The sequence below is a fragment of the Parasteatoda tepidariorum genome, chromosome 2 (genome assembly GCF_982258835.1).
Source record: "Parasteatoda tepidariorum strain Cologne lab strain chromosome 2, Ptep-v5.0, whole genome shotgun sequence".
Classification (NCBI taxonomy): domain Eukaryota; kingdom Metazoa; phylum Arthropoda; class Arachnida; order Araneae; family Theridiidae; genus Parasteatoda; species Parasteatoda tepidariorum.
Window position 1 is genome coordinate 24,011,316 of NC_141756.1, and position 22,473 is coordinate 24,033,788.

General features: G+C 28.2%; 1 protein-coding gene across 3 annotated transcripts in view; it reads right to left on the bottom strand.

Moving 5' to 3' along the window:
* The window catches only part of inaE (inactivation no afterpotential E), a 112,008-nt gene that overhangs the window by 16,941 nt on the left and 72,594 nt on the right, over positions 1 to 22,473 (bottom strand). For all 3 annotated transcript variants that reach the window (XM_016072791.4, XM_016072792.5, XM_016072793.4), the window contains 7 exons: positions 15,843 to 15,977; positions 10,015 to 10,092; positions 7,142 to 7,266; positions 6,807 to 6,951; positions 4,774 to 4,857; positions 1,977 to 2,054; positions 980 to 1,060 (listed from right to left, as the gene is read on the bottom strand). In XM_016072791.4, the coding sequence (XP_015928277.1) occupies positions 980 to 1,060; positions 1,977 to 2,054; positions 4,774 to 4,857; positions 6,807 to 6,951; positions 7,142 to 7,266; positions 10,015 to 10,092; positions 15,843 to 15,977 (726 nt within the window). The remainder of the gene's footprint in view (positions 1 to 979; positions 1,061 to 1,976; positions 2,055 to 4,773; positions 4,858 to 6,806; positions 6,952 to 7,141; positions 7,267 to 10,014; positions 10,093 to 15,842; positions 15,978 to 22,473) is intronic.

Here is a 22,473-nt window from a genome sequence, read left to right on the forward strand (position 1 = left end):
GTTTTCCAGCCAGTTTCTTTTTTTCCGAGGGTACAAACAGCTCTTGGTTTCGGTGTAATCTATAACTCTCTATAAGCCTTCCTGGGCATTACCGCCAGAGGGTGACTCTCTGACGGTAATGCAGATCTCAAAACGATCGAACAATCATGGTGTCAATGAAATTGATCAAAGTTTTGGGAAAGTATATCTTGCTACTCACTTAAGACAGTTTCTTATTAAATTCTGGTAGGTTTTAAGTAAGGGAATGATGAGCTGCAATGGTTTTTCCAGGAACATCCCAGATATGATAAACGGGATTCAGGTTTGGAACTCTTCCTGGCCACTCCATCTACTGAATATCTTTGGTTCGAAATTGTTTGGTATTTTCCAATCAGCCCAGTCTATTCATAAAAATGAATTAGGATCTAACAGTGCCTCAATGAATTAGGATCTAACAGATCTCAATTATCTTATATAGGGTTCCAAGATCTCAGTCGTAAAACTTCATATTTTAAAAAGATTCTGATAAACCTCAAATCTACTTACAAATGTTTTAACTCGAATTTATTGTTTAAAACTTGAAGAGTGATTCCACGATGGAGGGAATATTAGAAATTATGATTCCATGAAGGTTTTGTTTATGAGTATGTATAAAATTATGTTTATTCATAATTGGTACTAAAATATTTCAAGCATAGATAAATACATATTTAAAAAATATTTTCTTTTTGATAAATCTGTAATTAATGAACAAAACCATTGGATTATCCTATAACTTTCTTTAACTTTCAGTTTAGTAGCATACATTTTTTTCAATGCTAATGCATTCAGTAACTTATTAAAAAAAAAAACGGATTTAATCGCAAAGGAGCAACATGAGAGTTTTTTTAGCTTCCTTCTCATTAATCTCCTTCTTAATGATGAAGATAAAAAGATATTTTTTAGATAAAAAGATATTTAAAAGAATATTTTTAAAAGCCTTTTCAAGAAGTGTTCTTACTGGGGAGTGTTGGAATGCTTGCATAAGAATTTTCTCATCAATAAGTTTTTGACGGATGTATTCTGCCGCCTGGATCATACCCTGTAACAAAGATATAAAAAAAAACTATAAAAACATGCATAGAAAACTTATGAACGTATACATCTAAACATAAACAGTATGATCCGTATTCACACCAATAAACATATTTTTATATTCCTTGCAAAAAATTGAAATGTAAAATTATGCATATAAGAAAGCGAAAAAAAAAAAAGATTTTAGAAAGTCTGACGAATCGCAAGAAGACGATACTAAAAACATCAAATTCTGTTTGATTTTCCGAGGAAACTGAGAAGATGTTAAAGGTTCTTAATAGAAACGCCACGTTTTTTTCAGCAATCAAACTGGTTTCATTATTTTTTTTTAATTTCGTCTTTTTCCTTAATCCCACGGGAAATTTTTATTGTTTTACCTTCGTTAAATATTAATTTACGAAATCTAATGATATTTTTTCAGAAAAAAAAATGAGATCCTACAGATAAGACGTAACTGAGAATATGACGGATGATCAAAGTGCTTACAACAAGATTGCCGAGTTTGGTTTCTTGCATTGCTATATAAAAAAAGTAAATTTGAGAAGTCCAGGCTTATTTTTTGAAATAACCTCCTTCAATTGCGACAGGTTATAACAGCACCCTGTAGCACTGTTGGTTCCAACCTTCAAATAGTGCTAGTCTAGCAGCAAAACTCCGGGACCACACTGAGAGTTTCATTTTCACTTTTCGCATACACTGAGACAGTGCCATCTGCTTGATCACTCTCGAATGATGCCTAATATTTTATGATTTTCATATTTAACCGCTGTCTTGTTTTCTCCATCACTGTTTGAGTCCCCTGAGGAAGACTAAAGAAGAAACTTATTTTTGGACTACCTGCCGTATATTAAGGGCAGCGTATACAAATACTTTTGTATATGGTCAAATGCAAAAGGCATATTATTAATATTTTATTTATTTACCTTATGCCCTAACCAGTCATCGTGACGTGGATCAGTTGGTAATTGATCTGCTTCCGCATTCAAATCAGTGATGACATCCTAAAAAAGAACAATGTTAATCATAGTACATAATATACATAGCATAAAATTAATATGCGCAAATAAATAAGGGACAACAACTTTAACAACTTTTCATTTAATGATCAGATTTTTTTCCTACTAAAACGCAAATTTAATTCTTCGAACGATTAACTTCAAAGAGACTAAATTTGTCCAGAAAACATTTTAAACTACGATTTCAGAAACATAAATTACTTTTTCTGAATTCATATTTTTCTTTAGATTTGGATTTTTGACCCTCCAAGAGGGTAGTAAAAGTTAAGAGACAACCTTGATAGTTTAACCTTTTTTGCTTTTCTCCTCATGTCTCTAGCACTAATAAAAGCATATACAATAGTGCCACCTTACACAAAATAGCAAAACTTGTTCAACTAAAGATAATTTCCTACAAAATAGTTTTCGAAAGATTATTTGATATGATACATTACCTAATTTAATAATGTCAACAATTTTCTGAATTGTATGGCTAACACATTTTTGCCTTATTTTAAATTATATAATTTTAAATATTAATTTAGATGAAATTCCTGAGAAGATGCAACTGCTTAGGATTTCCTTCACTGATATTGAAGATCACCGATATTCTTATTTTTTTATTTTCCTGTTTCTATTTTTTCGCTCCATTCTTAATCTATGGGAATTTAGGAATGTAATTTGATTGTTATTTGCATTTTCAATTTTGTTTTGTTATGCTTGCAATTGTTAATTAAATAGGTTTAAAACTGTTTCTGCCTTATGGTTTATAAAGTCTTATGGACTTTTTGGAATTGGTGCATAAGTAGATTCTGGAAGTCTGGTTTATTATAGTTTGTAACGAGGTGGTTGTGACATAACCTCCAGCCTTGCCACCTGCTACATAGCTTCATTTTTTATATGTTAGCTTAGCGCTGCAGACTAATGACATATATATTAAAAAGTCACGAGACTAGCTAAAAAAACATGCAAAATAAATTTGACTTTATTTATCAGCATAACCTTTTATAAGATTGATACATGTTTTCTAAAAGTTCTTTAACATTTAAATACTTTATTTATTGAGCAATAGTCGAGATCACAAAAACATTTTAGTTTCCCATGTGTCAAATATCTTCTCCAAAGGAATCCTTTCGAGACTTGCAAACAAGCAATAGTCTCTAGGGGCCATATCTGGAGAATACGGTGGGTGGGGGTTTAACTGGGATTTCAATCCGTGCAGTTTTGCTATCGTAACTATTGAGTCTGAATCCCGTGAGCAAACGAGAAATCATTTTATAAAACAGTTTTCAGTTCAAATATCCTTGTAAAGTATTGTGCAAGCAGATTTTCTTTATCCTTAAGGTGATAGATTTTTCCTTTAACTTCACTGTACGTGTGTAATACAATTTTGAGGATTTTTTCTTGCTCATTTAAATTCATACATGAACGTCCAATGCGTTCAGCATTATAGGTGTTTAAGCGGCACGTTTGCATTTAGCCAACCATGGGCAAATGATTGCTTTTGATGAAACTTTATGACAATTTTCCACCTACTTTGGAGTGACCAAAAAACTAATTAACTAAAATATCATTATTATGCTAATTAGTTTCGACTTAATTAGCCTAAACTAATTAAGTCGAAACTAATTAACATAATTAATTCCATAAATAATGTTTATAACAGACAACACACCTATGCTTTTGTTTTTTAATAGTGCAATCTGTATTTTAGTTTCACGATTTCTAATTCCTGATTGTTTTCGTTTGACTTTAACTTTGTCTACATTAATAAGCTATTACTGATGTTTAGGGATTCACCCTTAATGAGGAAACGAAGACAATACTAGCAGAGACTCGTCACACGCTATCACATTTTATATCAAAGGTAACAATAATCACCCAGTTATCGTACCACAAAAACCAACCATCAAATCGTTATGGACTTTTCCAGCTTATTACATAGAGTAGGTCTCAAATAACTAAGACAAGATCAGAGAAAGTGCAGTCTGATCAGACATTCGATTTCCTGTACTAAACAGGAAATCGAATCCCATTCCAAGCAGTGGAAGGCAAAGGATAAACCCACCTCATCGCCTTGGCGGTTAATTATACCAACTGTATGGAGAATTTCTGAAATGTACGGTGCGATTACTTTCAAAATACAAGTACTATAAAACTCAAATTTTCAAATTTGGGGCCGAGATAGCCTGGTTGGTAGGGCACTGGGCCTATGCCCAAGAGTTCGTGGGTTCAATCCCAGGCCGGCCGAAGACTTCCCGTGTAGTAAATGGTGACTGATGCACGTTAAATCTGTCGAGTAGCGAAGTCCTCCATGTTCTCATAACAAATCAATACCTCTGGGGGTACTGATCCAGGAGTTTCCTTGTCTTCTGGATTGGTTCAAAATTACAAGGCTACGGAGTTGAACATTAATAGTCGTAAACCCAAAATTGGGTCAGCTGTTCAACGACGGATATAAAAAAAACAAATTTCAAACTTTAAAAATGCTGTTATTAACTTGTGAGAGTAATTTTCTTAACTCAATTTTTTTAATCCTTAGAAATAGAATGCTAACTTATATGTATGTTTCAAAATACAGAAACATTCAATTGAGATAAATTTTTTTTAAATTTGGCTTATTCATCTTACTTGAACGCTGGTTAATGTATGTATCTTTATATTTAAAATATATTGTATGTAAAATAAATAAATTCAATCATTTATATTGTACATAAAAGCTCACTTGTAGTGATAAAGTTCCTCTTATAGAAATGACAACAGTTCGTTTTTCATGATCCAAAGCAACAAAGAATGGTGTTTCTCCGATCTATTTCAAAACAAAGATGAAAGAATAAATTATTCAATCAAGTTAAAACTTTATCCGTTACACAAATGGTATTGTAAAATATTCATTCAAGATGAATAAATATGCTTGTCATCCTATTTAAATATTCAAAAATAAATTCAATTGGAAACAGGAAAATGATGAGAGAAAATGGTCACCGTTACTTAATTAACAATTTAACTACAGTCACAAATTAACAATTGAACACAAATAGCCGCAAATTAACAATTGAAAAAAAAAACTGGTAGAAAATATTGAACAAACCTTTACAAAACTAAAAATTAAAATAATTTGCTTAATACGGTAAAATGCAATATATTATCCTGAAAATAATATTGGAAGGTTGCTATGAATATGTATATACATACACTTCTTAACTTAGATTAGCTCATTGAAAGCAAGGTAACTATCTGTCTTAAGTTACAAGTACGTTTCGTTATGACAAAGTCTATAGTTATCGCTAATATGACTAAATGACGTTTACTTAACACAGTTTTAAATGTGGCCAATGACAAGCAAAATACAATTAATGTCCTACTATATTGATAAAAAAAGTATGAAATTCATACATTTTGTATAGGACATTTGATTGGACAGGAATTAACTCGATGTCAAAATTCTGATTAACAAACTTCATTAAGTATACTAAGCAGTCAACAGAGAGGTTGTCAATAACTACAAAATAACTGAGCTGACCTAATGATAGCTACCTTTTCCTAAGTCGATAAATAGACAATTACTTCAAAGAGGTGATTGTTATTTTTTACGAGCTGTTATTCCCATTAACATAAACTAAACGGAAGACTGAAAAGGTACCCAATGCTGATACTAAAAAAAATATTAATAAATATGAATTGCTGTTACCAGGCTAAACATTTTACCTGCAAAGAGTGCGTTGGAATACGTATAATTGTTATTCATCTCAGTCTTTTATTGTTAGTTGGTTGAAGCGAAGATCATTTAAGTTTAAATATTGGGGAAGTTCTTGAGTTTGATACTGAGGGCCGACTAATGATCCGGTGTATACCCGCCATGAAATTCATGTAAAATTATTTGTGGTTTAAAATTCTCCTTGAGCTAATCATTGAAGAGATATTATTCCTTACTTAGGCAATGACTACTTCATCGAACAAAATTGTACAGCGCATTTGCTATACGCTTTATGAGATCAAGCTCTAAAAAAACTAGGTTTTGTTTATGGCTGAGTGAAAACAGCTTTTAAACAATTTTATGTAAATTATATTGTGAAGGCTAGGACAGAACCCCAAAACTGTTAGTCTGTGTAGTACTGAGTTATGTTTATTGGATAAAGGCGACTCCTGGAATTCAAAAGATTGGGTTGTTTTCGAAGTGTGGTTACTTTTTGCTTGTCATACATCACACGCAAATTTCAATGGTGAGGCACATGACATTTAACGAGAAATAAAACATTTGAGTAGTTTAATCCAATCTCTGCATTTGGCGACTGACACTAGGCATTCCTTTATTTCGAACAAATAAAAATATTTTGCAATCGCTCAGAAAGAGATAGTGTAGCAAACTACCCAAAAACGCAAATAACAATGCAGGTAAGCGATTAGATTTGATAACTAACCTACTAAATGAATCCTAATAATCCTTAACTAAAAACTTAATTTTACTTTTTATTTCTGTTTTCCTTAAGTTTGTTATTTAAATAAATCAATTAAAAAAGTCAATTTAAAAAATTAAATAAAAAATTTAAATTGTAAACAATAATCGGTATTTAAAGTGGTGTACTCACTTCGACGTGATTGGTTGCAAATATGACTTCCATGCTATGAAGAAAAGGACTCAAATAGAGTTTAACGTTAGGAAAATATGCAATCCTTAAGAGAGTTACAAATCCTTAAGGGAGTTTTTTTTCAATTTAAGTTGTAAACAATAATCGGTATTTAAAGTGGTGTACTCACTTCGACGTGATAGGTTGCAAATATGACTTCCATGTTATGCGTTTTGCAGAGTCTTTTCAGGGCTGCATAGTTACAGAAACAGCAGTTATCTTCCACAACGGTTGCAGCATCGTACTTTTTTTCTCCGGGAGCCGAACAGTAGCATCTATAAAGGAGAAAATGGACTCATATGGAGTTTGACAATAACAAATTACATCTTTTCTTTTTAATTACAAATCCTTCAGCGAGTTTTTTATTTTTTAATTTAAATTGTAAACAAACAATGAAAATCTTCACAAAAATGGAGCTAATGAAATTAAAAAAAATTCTTTTCTTTAAGGTCTAGATAAACTCACCTTAAATTAGGAAATAATTGGCAACATGCAGTTTTGCTTTGAACCATCATAAACATAGGCCATCCATAGACTGCTAAAGCGTAGTGGAAATAATGAGTTATGGTCAAAATATGGTCTGCAGTACCCTATAGTGAGGAAAGAGAAAAAATATTAAAAAAAATTATTTTCTGCTCTTTTTTTAAAATTTGGAACCAGATATATATCAAGGTAAAAAAGTTCTTATGATCTTATTTGTTGCCAGTATGCTTAAGATTAACCAGAGGACGTCTTTTGCTTCAAACCAAACAGATAGCGGCCAGAATGGCTAAAGATGGATCTTGGACCATGGAATGATCCAAGGATTTAGCTTAAATGTAATTTTTTTTATCATTGTGGCCAGAATAGGAATTACTTAATTTTATATTCAATGTTGAGTAGCGCAACTCAAAAGTTTGAACTTTTAAAATGAGGGAAATCAGTGGATAAACAAATAGTTTATTAAAGGGTACTGTACGGAAAAGAATTATGTAAATAACAATGGAAGTTTATACTCGTATAAGAATGAGTTTGATAATTTAAATAATAATATAACTAATAAAAGAAATCTTTATTACAACTAGTATTTAAATACGAGAAATCTTTAAATTTCTTTTCAATACGTTTGTGACGAAGCTTAATTGGTTGGGAGACTTAGTTGAAAGACTTTTTAAAATCCCATACTGGTAAATAGACCCTTAAATGGAAGCCTGGATAATATAAGAGCGGCGCCATTTTTGTCAGCGTCACATAATCTTTCAATTCACAAGCATTGAATGTATTTAAAAAAAATTCTTGGTCAATTCGTTGTTTGCCGTATAAAGCTTAAAGAATTCATATAATTTAAAATTTTATATTTTCTGTTATCCCTTTGTAAGGCCATAAGAAATATGATTCCAACCAATTAATTTTTAAATGCTGATGGGAAGCTATTTTCCCACCTGGGATTTGTTCAGCCGTCTACTGATAATTGTAAAAAAAATTTTTTTTTTATACAAATGTGGGAAACAGTAAAGGTTCGCATGGGTCAAGAAGAGAGTCCGACACTAAGGAGTTATTCTTTTTGTATGTTATGCAGTCATTCATTTTATCATTTGTCGTTATATAAAGACAGAATTTATAAATTCTCTTATTTATAAAGACTGGTGTTCAAATTTAAGGATAATTCTTTGTAGACACAATTTTGAAAATCTCACCCACCTTTTTTCAAAAAAATAGTCTTAACATAATTAATTTCAGGCAATAATCTTAATAATTTTTTTTTTATAAATCAATCTTGGTCCGAAGAATACTTTAACGTAACATTATTAGAAAACAATGGCCCTATACAACAGACAAGCGAAACAATCACGTCATAACTGACAACTCATTATGTGTTAGTAAATATAATTGATTTTTTATTCGATTGTTTTATTTATAATAAGTTCTAAGTTGTTTTATTAATTTATGAATATTTGTTTCAAATCTATAGTATGTTCTATTTGAAGTTTCAATAACGCAAATTTTCTTAAGGACAAACACTAGAATATATGATTGCATGAAAAAAATATGTGCTGCATTATTACACCACTGGTTCGTTTGCGACTAAAGAATGACATATAAACACTTTTATACATTGCAATTTCTATCGCATGTCCAAATAAAAACTATCGAGATTAAAAGGTTGAATATAAATATTTTATTTCAATGCTAGAAATTTAAAAAAAAAATTAAAATAATAACATAAAAATCGCTTTTTTCAATAGTATTTTGTTTACTAATATTAAAAGCGAAATTACCTGAAAAATTATTTTTAAAAAAATGCTTGTAAATTTTATTTTAATCTGCAGAGGTTGAAATATTTTTAAAATTTCGAGTTGGAGAGCAAAATACTAAAAAATAAAATTATTAAGATATAAAATTATTAGAACATCCGTGGAAAAGATGCATTCTTAAAAATGCATTTAGCATATCAAAATAAATAAATAAATAAAAGCAAACAAGTACTTTCCTTCTGTAAATTTTAAAGGAGAAAAAACTTCTTGAGATTATGGCTCTCTGGTGTCTCCGCAGGGAATTGTACTTATTGTATTAAACAAAATAAAAGTAGTAATGAAAAGATATAAAAGGAAGAAAGTTCACTTTTATGAAAAAGTCATTAATTAATGCCCATTTTTGCGAAAACAGCACTCAATTTTTTTTATACAATAAACAGAAACAGCTTAAGCTGTTAGCTATTTCTGCATTTCTGACGAACGTTGGACTGAAAATATTGAAACCTATTTGATTGCCAAATGAAACAGAGAAGAGTTGAAAGGCGATTACTATAAACACCCCTAAGTTTCACCGTACAATTAAAGTAATTTTGAAACTTTTCCTCCAGCCTCTCTTGCAGTAATGCATGAAGAGTTTGACTACTTTTTCTGACACTTTTATTAGTTTTTAAGTCTTAAAGTGCATATTTTAAAAACGTAATTTTTAACATGAACTAAGTCATTAAGTATTATATTAATACATTAATATTAAGGGTGGTAATTACTGAACATCGTGCATATTCCTTCAATGTAGAATGTTCTTTCTCTGTTTTATAAATGTTTGCTACACTTACGTTATGTTACGTTATATTGTGTGATGTTAACGTGGATTAATTTAGTGTATTATGAAAACATCAAAATTATTCTTAATGATGATATTTTTCCCAATTTCTACACCACCTCCCTTGTAACATAAATTACATTAAATGAAATGCAATATATTCTTTTATGTTGCAGAAATCTATTTATGCAAAATGTATAATTAATTTTAAAAAAACGTTTACATAATTTTATTTTGAAAATCTTTTGAAATGATTTGTATTTAATTATAAAAAATATACTTACTGGATGCGTAATGTCAAGAAATCTTGTCGATGGCGTGATTGGAACTCCGGATAAGAATTGATATGTATCATCGTCAGACTGTAAATTACAAAGATAATATTAAAAATAAAATGCTTCATAATTTTGCTTAAATATAATTCAATTTCTATCTTTGTTTTGTGTTAAATGGTTTAAAAATTTAAACTATCATTTTTATCATTATTTACCTAATGAAAAATAAAAATTAATAAAAAATAAAATTTTTAATTTAGGTTTCTCAATTTATTAATGTTGTTGGAACTCCGGATAAGAATTGATATGTATCATCATGAGACTATAAATTACAAGGATAATATTGGAAATAAAACGTTTCATTTTTTTGCTTAAATATAATTAAATTTCCATCCTTTGTTTTGTGTTAAATGGTATACAAAATTAAACCATCATTTTTATCTTTATTTACCTAATGAAAAATAGAAATTAATTAAAAACTAAGATTTTTAATTTATGTTTCTTAATTTATTAATGTTTGAAATATGAATTAATCAACCCATTTGAAGTTAAATACACAACCATGAAACGTAAAATATTAGTCTTTTTACTATTTTGAGATAATTGTTTGTTGAAATTGTAACTGTTGTTTGTTTTAAGAGGAAGATTACAATTAGCGCTCATGGTATTTCTTAAATGTCTTGTTTCTTTATTGATAAAAAGACGATAAACATTTCCGCATTAGCATTGATAATTGGCACATATATTATTTAAAAAGTTTAATGAGAGAAGGTAGAAAGTGTTTTTTTATTTTTATTTTCCTCTTTTTTCTTTCTTTTTAAAATAAAAACACACTTAATTTTGACTTTAAAATTTTTACATGCTTAGCTTTTGTTGGAAACTTTTTTTTCTGCCTTGTCATCACGTGAGGTAATTTTTAATTGGAAAATGTGTTTTGCAAACAGCTTTCTATTGTTGCGATGTTTCACGAAAATGTTACTTAGAATCGTTTTTTTTATTAAGTTCTTTAATTATGAAAAACGTGCAACACACTTAAAATGCTGGTATGATATTAATTAAATATAAAATTAATAATATTTTATGCTACTTTCTTTCGTGCAATGCAAATATTTCATTTTGCACGGTGTTCCATAAAATGGATTTTAAAGTAGGGTAACAAGAAAACGGTGGCAGGGGCAAAGTGAGGAGTTTGCCTTCATTCTTTTTGACTTTTTCTGCAAAGTTTTGTTTACAGATAGCGCTACAGCACGATGCTATTGTATACAAGACGTGCTGATTGTGAATTAACGACTGTATCCACCTGATTTGAATCTGTGTAAATTCTACTAGTGAGATCACTGAAAGGATGTAGGTTGACTAATTGAAGCTAATAATTTTTGCACATCGCTGGTTTCATTGGACGAAGGAGATTTTGAAAACATCATCATATAATTTCCAATAACTTTTATTACAAAGATGTTTTAGCTGTGAGGTTAATCTAGATCTACTACCCTCAAATTTTCCATTGAGTTTGTCTTCTTGTTGGTGAAAAATCCGACATGTTGCAAGTCAGAAATAGACACCCATTCCCTAGACTCGCCAGACGTGAATGAGGGGAAAATTGAAACAGCCTGTTTACAGTGAAGCGACGAACCATGTTTTATATTGTATATATATATATATATATATATATATATATATATATATATATATATATATATATATATATATATATATATATATATATATATATATATATATATATATATATATATATATATATATATATATATATATATATATATATATATATATATATATATATAATATATATATATATATATATATATATATATATATATATATATATATATATATATATGGGTCATTCTCACAAAAACAGTCATTTTCATGTCCCCAGTATATTTTATGTTTATTTTACAGCTTACGAAGAAAAAAAATTCAGGCAAAGTGTCCTTCAGAATGCAAGCTAACAAAAGAATAAAAATAAAATTATCAATTTTTATTTTTTATTTATTTTAGGTAATTAAAATATACCAATATGTCATTCCCTCACTTGTCCCCACTGCTGATTTAAAAAAAGAAAAAAATTGTTTCTGAAATACAAATTTTTTTTTTACAAATTCGTGTTTTTTATTTCAGAATACTGAAATATAGAATTCAGAAAATCAATTTTAAATTGAATTTCTGATAAAAATATTAACACAGCACTATTTTAAACTTTGTCCCCAGTGTTTCGCGTCATTCCCTCACAACAATGTTCTTATCACCTGCAATCTTCTTAGAATAAAAATATTTTAATAAAAACTTCAGAAGTTAACAACTGGCATCATAGAACAAAATTGCAGTATGTTTCCATCTTCAACTTAAAGAAGCTTTGCTGTGGAATAAATTTGAATGAATCAAACCAGGTAAAATTTTTTACATTTGTCATTCCCTCATGTCATTTTTTAGAGTAAAATAAAATACAACTTCATCGAAAAAGTGGATAATTATATGTTGCTTTTTTGTATGAATATAATTGTATGTGATTGACTTCATAAATTCATTAGGCCTAACTGCTATTTTTAAATTTTATTGAATTCGTCATTCCCTCACTTGTGTATAAAGTGAGGGAATGACGCTGAAGTGAGGGAATGATTCAAGATGAGTATATTATTAAATTTTTTTTTGTTCAATCGTGCCAGCAAATTTTATTTCCCAAACCTGTAAAAACTATTAAATATATAAGACTAAATTATAATAAATATTAGATATACTTAGTATGTTATCATTTTCAAACTTTAAGTAGATGTAACTTAGATAAAAACATGTATTAGAATAAAATATCATTCCCTCACTATTAGTGTCATTCCCTCACTTTTTAAATAGTGAAAATAATTAATTTACTTATTAATTAATTTGAAAAATAAATTAATAAATTAATTTATTAAATTAATTAATTTATTTATTAAACTAATTAATTAATTATTATAAAATAATTAATTATAAATTAATTATGTAAAAAATTAATTAATTTAAATTTTAAGTATAATTTATAGGATATATACTTTCTTTATAATGCCATTACATATTTCTATTAATATAAAAAGTTTCAGAGCTTTTTAATCACTTTACTTTTTTGGGATTTTATGAACTGAAAAATGACAGTTTTCGTGAGAATGACCCATATATATATATATATATATATATATATATATATATATATATATATATATATATATATATATATATGGGTCATTCTCGCAAAAACAGTCATTTTCATGTCCCCATAATATTTTATGTTTGTTTTACAGCTTACGAAGAAAAAAAATTCAGGGAAAGTGTCCTTCAGAATGCAAGCTAACAAAAGAATAAAAATAAAATTATCAATTTTTATTTTTTATTTATTTTAGGTAATTAAAATATACCAATATGTCATTCCCTCACTTGTCCCCACTGCTGATTTAAAAAAAGAAAAAAATTGTTTCTGAAATACAAAACTTTTTTTTACAAATTCGTGTTTTTTATTTCAGAATACTAAAATATAGAATTCAGAAAATCAATTTTAAATTGAATTTCTGATAAAAATATTAACACAGCACTATTTTAAACTTTGTCCCCAGTGTTTCGCGTCATTCCCTCACAACAATGTTCTTATCACCTGCAATCTTCTTAGAATAAAAATATTTTAATAAAAACTTCAGAAGTTAACAACTGGCATCATAGAACAAAATTGCAGTATGTTTCCATCTTCAACTTAAAGAAGCTTTGCTGTGGAATACATTTGAATGAATCAAACCAGGTAAAATTTTTTACATTTGTCATTCCCTCATGTCATTTTTTAGAGTAAAATAAAATACAACTTCATCGAGAAAGTGGATAATTATATGTTGCTTTCTTGTATGAATATAATTGTATGTGATTGACTTCAGAAATTCATTCGGCCTAACTGTTATTTTCAAATTTTATTGAATTCGTCATTCCCTCACTTGCGTATAAAGTGAGGGAATGACGCTGAAGTGAGGGAATGATTCAAGATGAGTATATTATTAAATTTTTTTTGTTCAATCGTGCCAGCCAATTTTATTTCCCAAACCTGTAAAAACTATTAAATATAAGACTAAATTATAATAAATATTAGATATACTTAGTATGTTATCATTTTCAAACTTTAGGTAGATGTAACTTAGATGAAAACATGTATTAAAATAAAATATCATTCCCTCACTATTAGTGTCATTCCCTCACTTTTTAAATAGTGAAAATAATTAATTTACTTATTAATTAATTTGAAAAATGAATTAAAAAATTAATAAATTAATTTATTAAATTAGTTAATTTATTTTTAAATTAATTAATTAATTATTATAAATTAATTAATTATAAATTAATTATATAAAAAATTAATTAATTATAAATTAATTATATAAAAAATTAATTAATTATAAATTAATTATATAAAAAATTAATTAATTTAAATATTAAGTATAATTTAAAGGATATATACTTTCTTTATAATGTCATTACATATTTCTATTAATATAAAAAGTTTCAGAGCTTTTTATTCACTTTACTTTTTTGGGATTTTATGAACTGAAAAATGACAGTTTTCGTGAGAATGACCCATATATATATATATATATATATATATATATATATATATATATATATATATATACGAAGTCGCTAAATTCCGATAAAAAGTTCCTTATGTGGAAAATTCGTTAGATAGAAAATCCCCATTTGAAATACTTTAACAACACAAAACAGGTTTTCAGTTCATAAACACGAGACATAATTAAAATAGCAATTGATACATCTTTATCTTGTAAATTATTATCCAGTTTCGAACTGTTTCAAATGGTTTTAACATTTCACGATAGGAAAGTTTGGTAATTTCTTCATAATTTCTGTCTTCATCTTCTTCGTCTTCCTTACAATTTATTGCTGTATTGTTTCTATTTTGTATACTGTCCAAAATATCCGATTCAGTTCTTGTTTCTATGGTTGCAGCTTCAGAATCAATAAAAAGAAATTCAATTAAAATAAAACTATTAATCAGTACATCATCATTAATTTTGTGGTTCTCTCTTAGCTGTTGACACATTTTTTTAAAGTTCTTTTAACGGAATATCATCCTTGTCCACCGCACTTTCCAAATTCTCCACTCTGACTAAGAATCCAGCTTTAGAGAAACTGTTAAGAATAGTACGAACATCACAGTTTTATGCTTTAGAAATTTCCGTTATGTTTTCTCGTAAATTGATTTTTGATGCAAACAAAAAGGTAAAGGGATTTTACTGCTTTCTCTAAAAGTTAAGTGGCTGCGAAAATCAATTCAAGGTCATTTTCCCCATAAAAAAATGTGTTAACAAGTTTGAAATATTCTGAAATATTTTGGGAAATAGGGAAAGTGATCCACTTTCGTGTAAAAAAAGTTCGATAAATAGAAAAGAAAAGTTCGTTAAATAGAAGAAAGAAAAGTTCAAAGAGAAAAGTTGGTTAAATAGAAAATTTACTTCGCTATTTGGAAGTTATTTTATGAAGAAATTTCCAAAATGTTCTCTGTTCCTCGAAATAAATGCGAAGTAGAGAAAACAAGTTCGTCAAATGAAAGTCCAACTATATATATACAATTGTGACTGTGTTTTGGGGCAGAACATGTTTTCAGTTATTCGTACAGGTAACAACCCAGCGATAGCAGGCCATAGAAATTTATATTCCGCAGAATGATTTTAGTACTTGTCGTCGGTTTCTTATAATGTTATTTTGATGTTTGTCAGCCCGCTATGATGAAGAATTAAATATTCATATCGTAACGGTGAAAAGCATATGAAGCAAAATCTGAAACTTACTTTAGTAACAATGTTTTGTCTTTCCAGTCGTTGAAGTTTTCGTAAAAGCACCAAACCAGCAACAACGTCTGATGGAACAACATCCAGGTCCCGAAAGAAATCAGACAGAAGCTTGGCTATATCCGCAAAATTGTTCTAAATAATCAAGAAATGTAATTAATAAATGCTGTATATCATATATTGTGATCTGTGGTGCAGTTTAAAAATGATATAAATATATAAATCAAAGAGAAACTCTAATGAATGATTTTTGAAGCAAATTACTTTTTTGTTCCTAAACTAGCTTTATATTGGTAATGTCAGCTACGAATATAGTTAACGAAATTTACTTTATTGAAATGCGAAATTAATGTTTTTACGGGCTTTGATTCTAGATAGAAGTGGATAATATGATAGGGTAATATAAAATCGACAAACTTTTTGCTTGACATAAAATGAACACTCTCGTTGGCTCAAATGTGAGTTCCGGTAGATGTAATTTTTCAAAAATAATTATGAAAATTGCAAAAAATATAAGAAATTAAGGCCCCATGTTCAGACTAATCTATAGTAATTTCAGTGATAGTTCGTCAAAATGGTGTGCAACGTTCTAAAAATGTATTTTATTTCATTTTGCTTTATAACCGGTGTTGAATAGTTGATCTATTTTTGGATTTACGACTATCAACGTTTATTTCCCTAGCCTTGTAATTTTAAACTCAATCTCAGAAGACAAGAGGATTCCTAGATCAAGCATTAGGGAATATTAGCGTATCTTTAGATATCGCTTACTCTAACTAATTAGCATATTTAAGGTCGATCCTTTGGATCATTAAGATTGAGTCCTAGTGCGTGGAAGATTCGATAGTTAGATCGAAAGCTAAAAAGCCTGCTCCGTTTTTTTTTTCTGCACTGTACTTAACATTTCTGCAACTGTTTACATACGAAGAGACATGCATTCAGCTTTTCCTTAAGAATGGAATTCTTCATAAAGAGTGTTTTTCTTAGCTCTTTTGCCAAGAAAAATAAAAATAGCCACAGTTTAAGTGCTGCACTTCCGAGGCAAAGTTATAATTTTGAACAATTCGTGCCATTCTTCCGTAAGAAATTATACGGCTAAATGGTATATATATATAAAAAAATCGGTCTGGTTCCCAGATGACGGATAAGTGTTCTTAAACTTTATTAAAAATATAGCAGTGGTGAAATCTGCCATGTTTTATCCGATGTCGGAAATGAATAAGAAATAAAAATGTAGTGAAATTAAAGACGGTTGAGTTTTAAAAAATTTTGGCAGTCATTGTAAACAATGACTGCCAAAATGTATACATGCTTTTTATTGTATCAGTGATAATAACAATTAAAAAAATTTATCATCCCCTTCCTGTCACATGACGAATATAGATCACCATTGTTCTGGATTCATCTATATTAAAAACTCGTTAGGGTCGTCTGCCTTTTTGGAAGTTCAATTTTACCGTTACATTTCATTTTGCTGTGCGAAAACTATAAGACTTGGAAACTTATAATAACTGAAGTGTGTAAAAAAAATGTACAGGGGACAAGGATGGGGATGAAGAAAAATTAAGATTTGATTATTAGTTCAAGAATTAACTGTTAAACTTGTAGTAAAACAAATAAAGCTGTCCAAGCAACTGCATTGTAAAAAATGTCGGCTCACAGGATGACGGAACATTTTACCGTTAAGTTCATCTTCACTGTAAAATGTTACGGAACAAAAAATCAGATATATCGTAATATTTTCAGTAGTACTTTCTTTAAAATCCCTGAATCACGATAGTTAAATATATATAACCTTTTGAAATTTAGATGAAAAAAATATTAATTTATTAATTAAGTTTATTATATTAATAATTTATCAATATTATGAAAATTTATCATTGAAATAGTAGTTAGAATAATTTATTAATTCAGTTATTTATTTAATTTAATAATGTAGTAAAATTTTACAGTAAAAATGGTTTTTACAATAAAATAGTTTCTACTGATAATGCACCCAGGGAGCTAGTACTTTTTACTACCGTATTTTGATTTGAAATATTTTGTTGTGTGCTCGCTGAAAAAGAATTGCAGAGTTGAAAAAGAATGTACTGAATGGACCATTTCTGTATTTTAAATTTTTTTGGAAGTTGTTGCTATTTTAAGCGCATTTTTGAAATTTTTTTTCTTTAAATAATTATTATCAATTCATTGTTATAGAAAAATGTATCTCTCGTTATTGTTATTTTATAAGCCCGCTCTTGAATTCTTGTCAAAAGTAACAAAAAAAAAAAAGAATGAAAGAAAATCTGTTATCAGATATAAATCTTGAGATTTACATGGAAATTTTTAAAAATATAATGATTTTAGAAAGATAAATACTGTATCCGATGTGAACTGTAATATGATAAAAGATAATCGTTATACTCGGTAAAGAAAAGTTTGGAAACAGTCAATTATCCCGAGAAATACTCATCTAATTGTAAAATGAAAATAGAAGCATTCAATATTTCTCTAAGGCTATCCAATGATACCAAACATCTTCCAACCCCACAGTATCCAATGATACCAAACATCAAATTATTACAGAATCAGATTTTCCAAAAAAAGTTACCCTTTTTGTAAAGTTACCCTTTTTGTTACCCCATAAAAAATTTATACATTTTGTTTTACAGATGGCGCTGTTACCGAGAAAATTAAAACAGGGTATAAACTGTCTAAAACGGCGATCTCGAAACTTAGACTAAGAACATAAAAATAGGCAAATTTTTTTTAAAAAAAATAGTGTTTTTCTTAAAATATCGTTTTCAAAAATTTGTATCTATTTTTTCTTAAACTTTTTTCGGAAAAAAAAATTATTGAAACATTTGAAATTTTATTTATTTATTATTTTTTACGATCACGGTCACCTTTTAAACAGGTCAAATAGGGTTACTTTTTGTTCTTAATATCTGAATCTGCAATAAAAAATAGTGGTACATATTAAGATATCAATGTTGCTCCCAACACCACTCCCTTGGGTTGGGGAGGGAGATCGGGTTTCGCATCATTGGAGAACTTTAAAAAAAAATATTGATTGTTTCTATATTCCATTTCTCGCGATCGCATAACACCCTAACTTCTTCTTACACCCTGTATATTGTTATCAAGTAAAATTAATTCTCATTTATTACATCTCATTGTATCGCTCATTCTGTATTCCTCAGCTTATTTTTTTGATTATTATTATTATTATCATTATGATTTTATTATGATTATCATTATGATTATTTTTCAAATCCAGGTGTCCTTTCAATTCGTTGCCCTTGCACTCTCAGAAATAAAATTCGCACCTTTAACGATTCAGCAATCCTTGAGCAGTATTTCGTTAATTTGGAGAATTATTTCGTCATGAAATCACGTGATTTGTGACTAAGTTTGAATCCCTCTTCGGGCATAAGTGAAATTTATTAATCTGTCCTTATTGTGCCGTGCCGTCTATATAGTGCCCATGTCAAAGTTATTATTAACCAAGTTAGATACATTAAGTATTAAAAAATTTTTTTGAAACAAAATGACGAAATTCAAAATTTTTTTCAAAAAAATTTTTTTTTCCAAAAAGTTTTAAATAAAAATTAAATGATTATTAAATGCACAATTTTCCATTATTATACCTTACCGGGAAGAGTCAATAACATAAATGTTAAGTCACACTGAAAATTAATAATTATCAAATACTAAAAAAAAATTAAGTATTTTAATAAAGAAAAGCCTTTATAAAATAATTTTTAACTCTTTATAAATATCCAATAAGCTTCTACAATTATAAAAAACATGAAAAAAAATAGCAATAAATAAAATTTTAAATAACTTTATTTAATTTAGTTTGAAGAATTGTTAAAACATGTCGTAAAATAAGTTCATTACAACCTTGCTAATACCATGCATTAATATATTAAAACAACACTCATCTAAAATTAATTCCTCTAGTCCCTTCGATCAATATTTTAGAAGCATCGAAATTCCGAAGTTTAATGAAATCGGTTATAAGTTAGTTTACGTAACATTATGTGTGTTATAAATTGATTCAAATTTATCATTAAAAGTATTAAAATGCAATAAAAATGTCAGAAAATACTTTTGTAAGTAAACTAAGAAAAAGGAGAAAACAGTATTTTTGTCAGACGTAAAACGAAAAATGTAGGAGGAATTTTCAATGCTGACAAAAGTTTAAAACTGAGTGATGCACCCTAACTGTTTCCAATTCCGGCCAAGCTAAAAACTATTTTCACCGTTTTAGTCTATATGTTAAAATTTCTAACATTTTCATTTCATTATTTTCCTCTTTTTAGTTTTGTGTCTGTTAGTTTGTTTACGTCGAAAACTGGTCAAAATTTTGATTGGCTATAAATTTCATTCGAACTATTCAGAAATCTCTACATCTAGTTTTGACATCAAACAAAAAGCTGCAGTTAAAATTTGAGCACTCTGGCTAGTTGGAAAATGGTTGAAATTTTAATTATGAATAAATTATATTTTGTTATCATCTGGTAATAAGTACTGCTTTTTGTGCTTCGAAAACGTTTGAAACTAAGATAGCTAAAAGTTTGAAACTTAGAAGTAATACACAGTAATATTTTACCACTTCAGTTTCTTGGGATTATTCATTTAACATTTAGAATAAAGATTTATTTACAACATTAAAAAAATGCTTCGCAGACATATATTGATTAAAAGCTTCAAAACTGCTTTCGTTTCAAAAATATACAATTTGGTATTAACAGTCGGCGTGTTTTAAGCGCTGAAAAACCGGTGCCTAATTTCAAGACTTGCCAGACGTGAAATTAATTCATTCATTCATGTCTGTCAAATCTGTTTATGAGCTTTTGAAACATGTTGACTGTTAATACCAATTTGTACATTTTTGAAGCGAATGCAATTTTTAATCAAATTTATTCTAAATAGCAGAAAATTTAAAACAAATATTTTCTTCTTCTTCTTTGTCAGAAAGTAATCACCTTGAATTTGATGACTTTGGCAAAAACCAAACAACAAAAAAAAATAATAATATATAAATAAATAAATAAATAAAAAAAAAATTGAATGATAATTTTTTATTTATTTTGCAAACTTTACAAAACATTTTGAAAAATTACATTGTTAGAAGCTGTTACAAGTATCTCAAAGAAACCTTTGCTCTCACAAAGTGATCTATTTTACGGTAGAGGTCAGCAAACAAATGAAACCCGTATTATTATTAGGCATTTCATCTCCAGATAAGATTTAAGCACTCTAGTTATTCGAAAAGTGGTGAAAATTTCGATTGTAGGATTCTATCCTCACAGACACAAACTCGAGTTATTAAAAGCTTAGTAATAATATACTAAGCTTATACTTCTTTTAATATATTTCCAAACAAACAATTCACACTCATACTTAGAAAAGTATTTTAACTATGCAACAGTCTTTGAATGTATTTTATGGAATTATATTGATTTTGAAATCAATCGTATTTTCCACATAGCTTGATGGAATATTTTAGTAAAAGACATCAACACTAGAGTGGAAATTATTCCATCTAGTTTGAATTAATATATTTCTTTATGGTTAAACTCTCCAAAAGTAATCAATAAGTTCATGAATAATTCATGAAGGTACTCGGAAATGGGGTGAAATTTTATTCACTTGTTTGGAATGTTAAAGTATATTTGCATAAATTTGATGAAGATGTGAGGGAGTTAATAAATTAATACAACATTACCTTTGTTTTAATTTTAAACGCTTAGAGAATTGCACGTTGGTTAACCGGATAAATCAAATAATCTAAGTCATGCAGTATGTATATTTATTTCTCATTTAACGAAGAAGTATTAGTTTAGTTAGTAAATATAAAATTTTTAGAATGCATTAAATTAGTTATAATACAAAACTTTATTAAGTTTAAGTTTGTTCTGCGTAGTTTTTCGAATGTGCAAAGGGAAGTCAAACTACTTTTTCTGCAATGGTCATGTTTTAAAATTTTGTATTTGTGCTTCATGTCATTTTCAATAAACACGTGTATATTAAAATAAAGTAGTAAACAAAATTTTTGTAAAGTAAATTTAAAGACCAATAATCAATAAAAAAGGATAAAATAGTATTTCGTCATGCGTGTCTTTAATATGTACTTTTATATATACTTTAAAGTAAAAAAAAAGTGTACACATTAGGTGTCACAAATGAATATTTTAGTTAGAGGAAATAAAAACAATTCCGAAGTTTAACAAATAAAAACTGATAAAGAAGAGATTAAATGCATAGAAAACCTGTTTTATTTTCAGAAAAAACATAGAAGGTTGAAAGTGGGTGGTTAAAAATACCAACAAACTTCATCAGGCATTCAAACTTCATTTGACGTTTTCATTATCATATTTATCACTTGTGATTCGCTAGATTTATATGACGTTTTTTTTTCTTTTTCACTTGGATATAAATTTGTAGGTTTCAATGTAACTACTTTCACTACTTTTTTTAAAACTTATTTTCTTCAAAGGATTATAAAACTATATCGTCAGTGAGTATTTAAATTCTCAAAATACCTGTTTACGAAAATGAACGCAGTTCGAAATGCGTGTTTATCAAAATAGATATAACTAAACAAGGCGTGTTTAAAAAAATTGACAAAGCTTTTTAA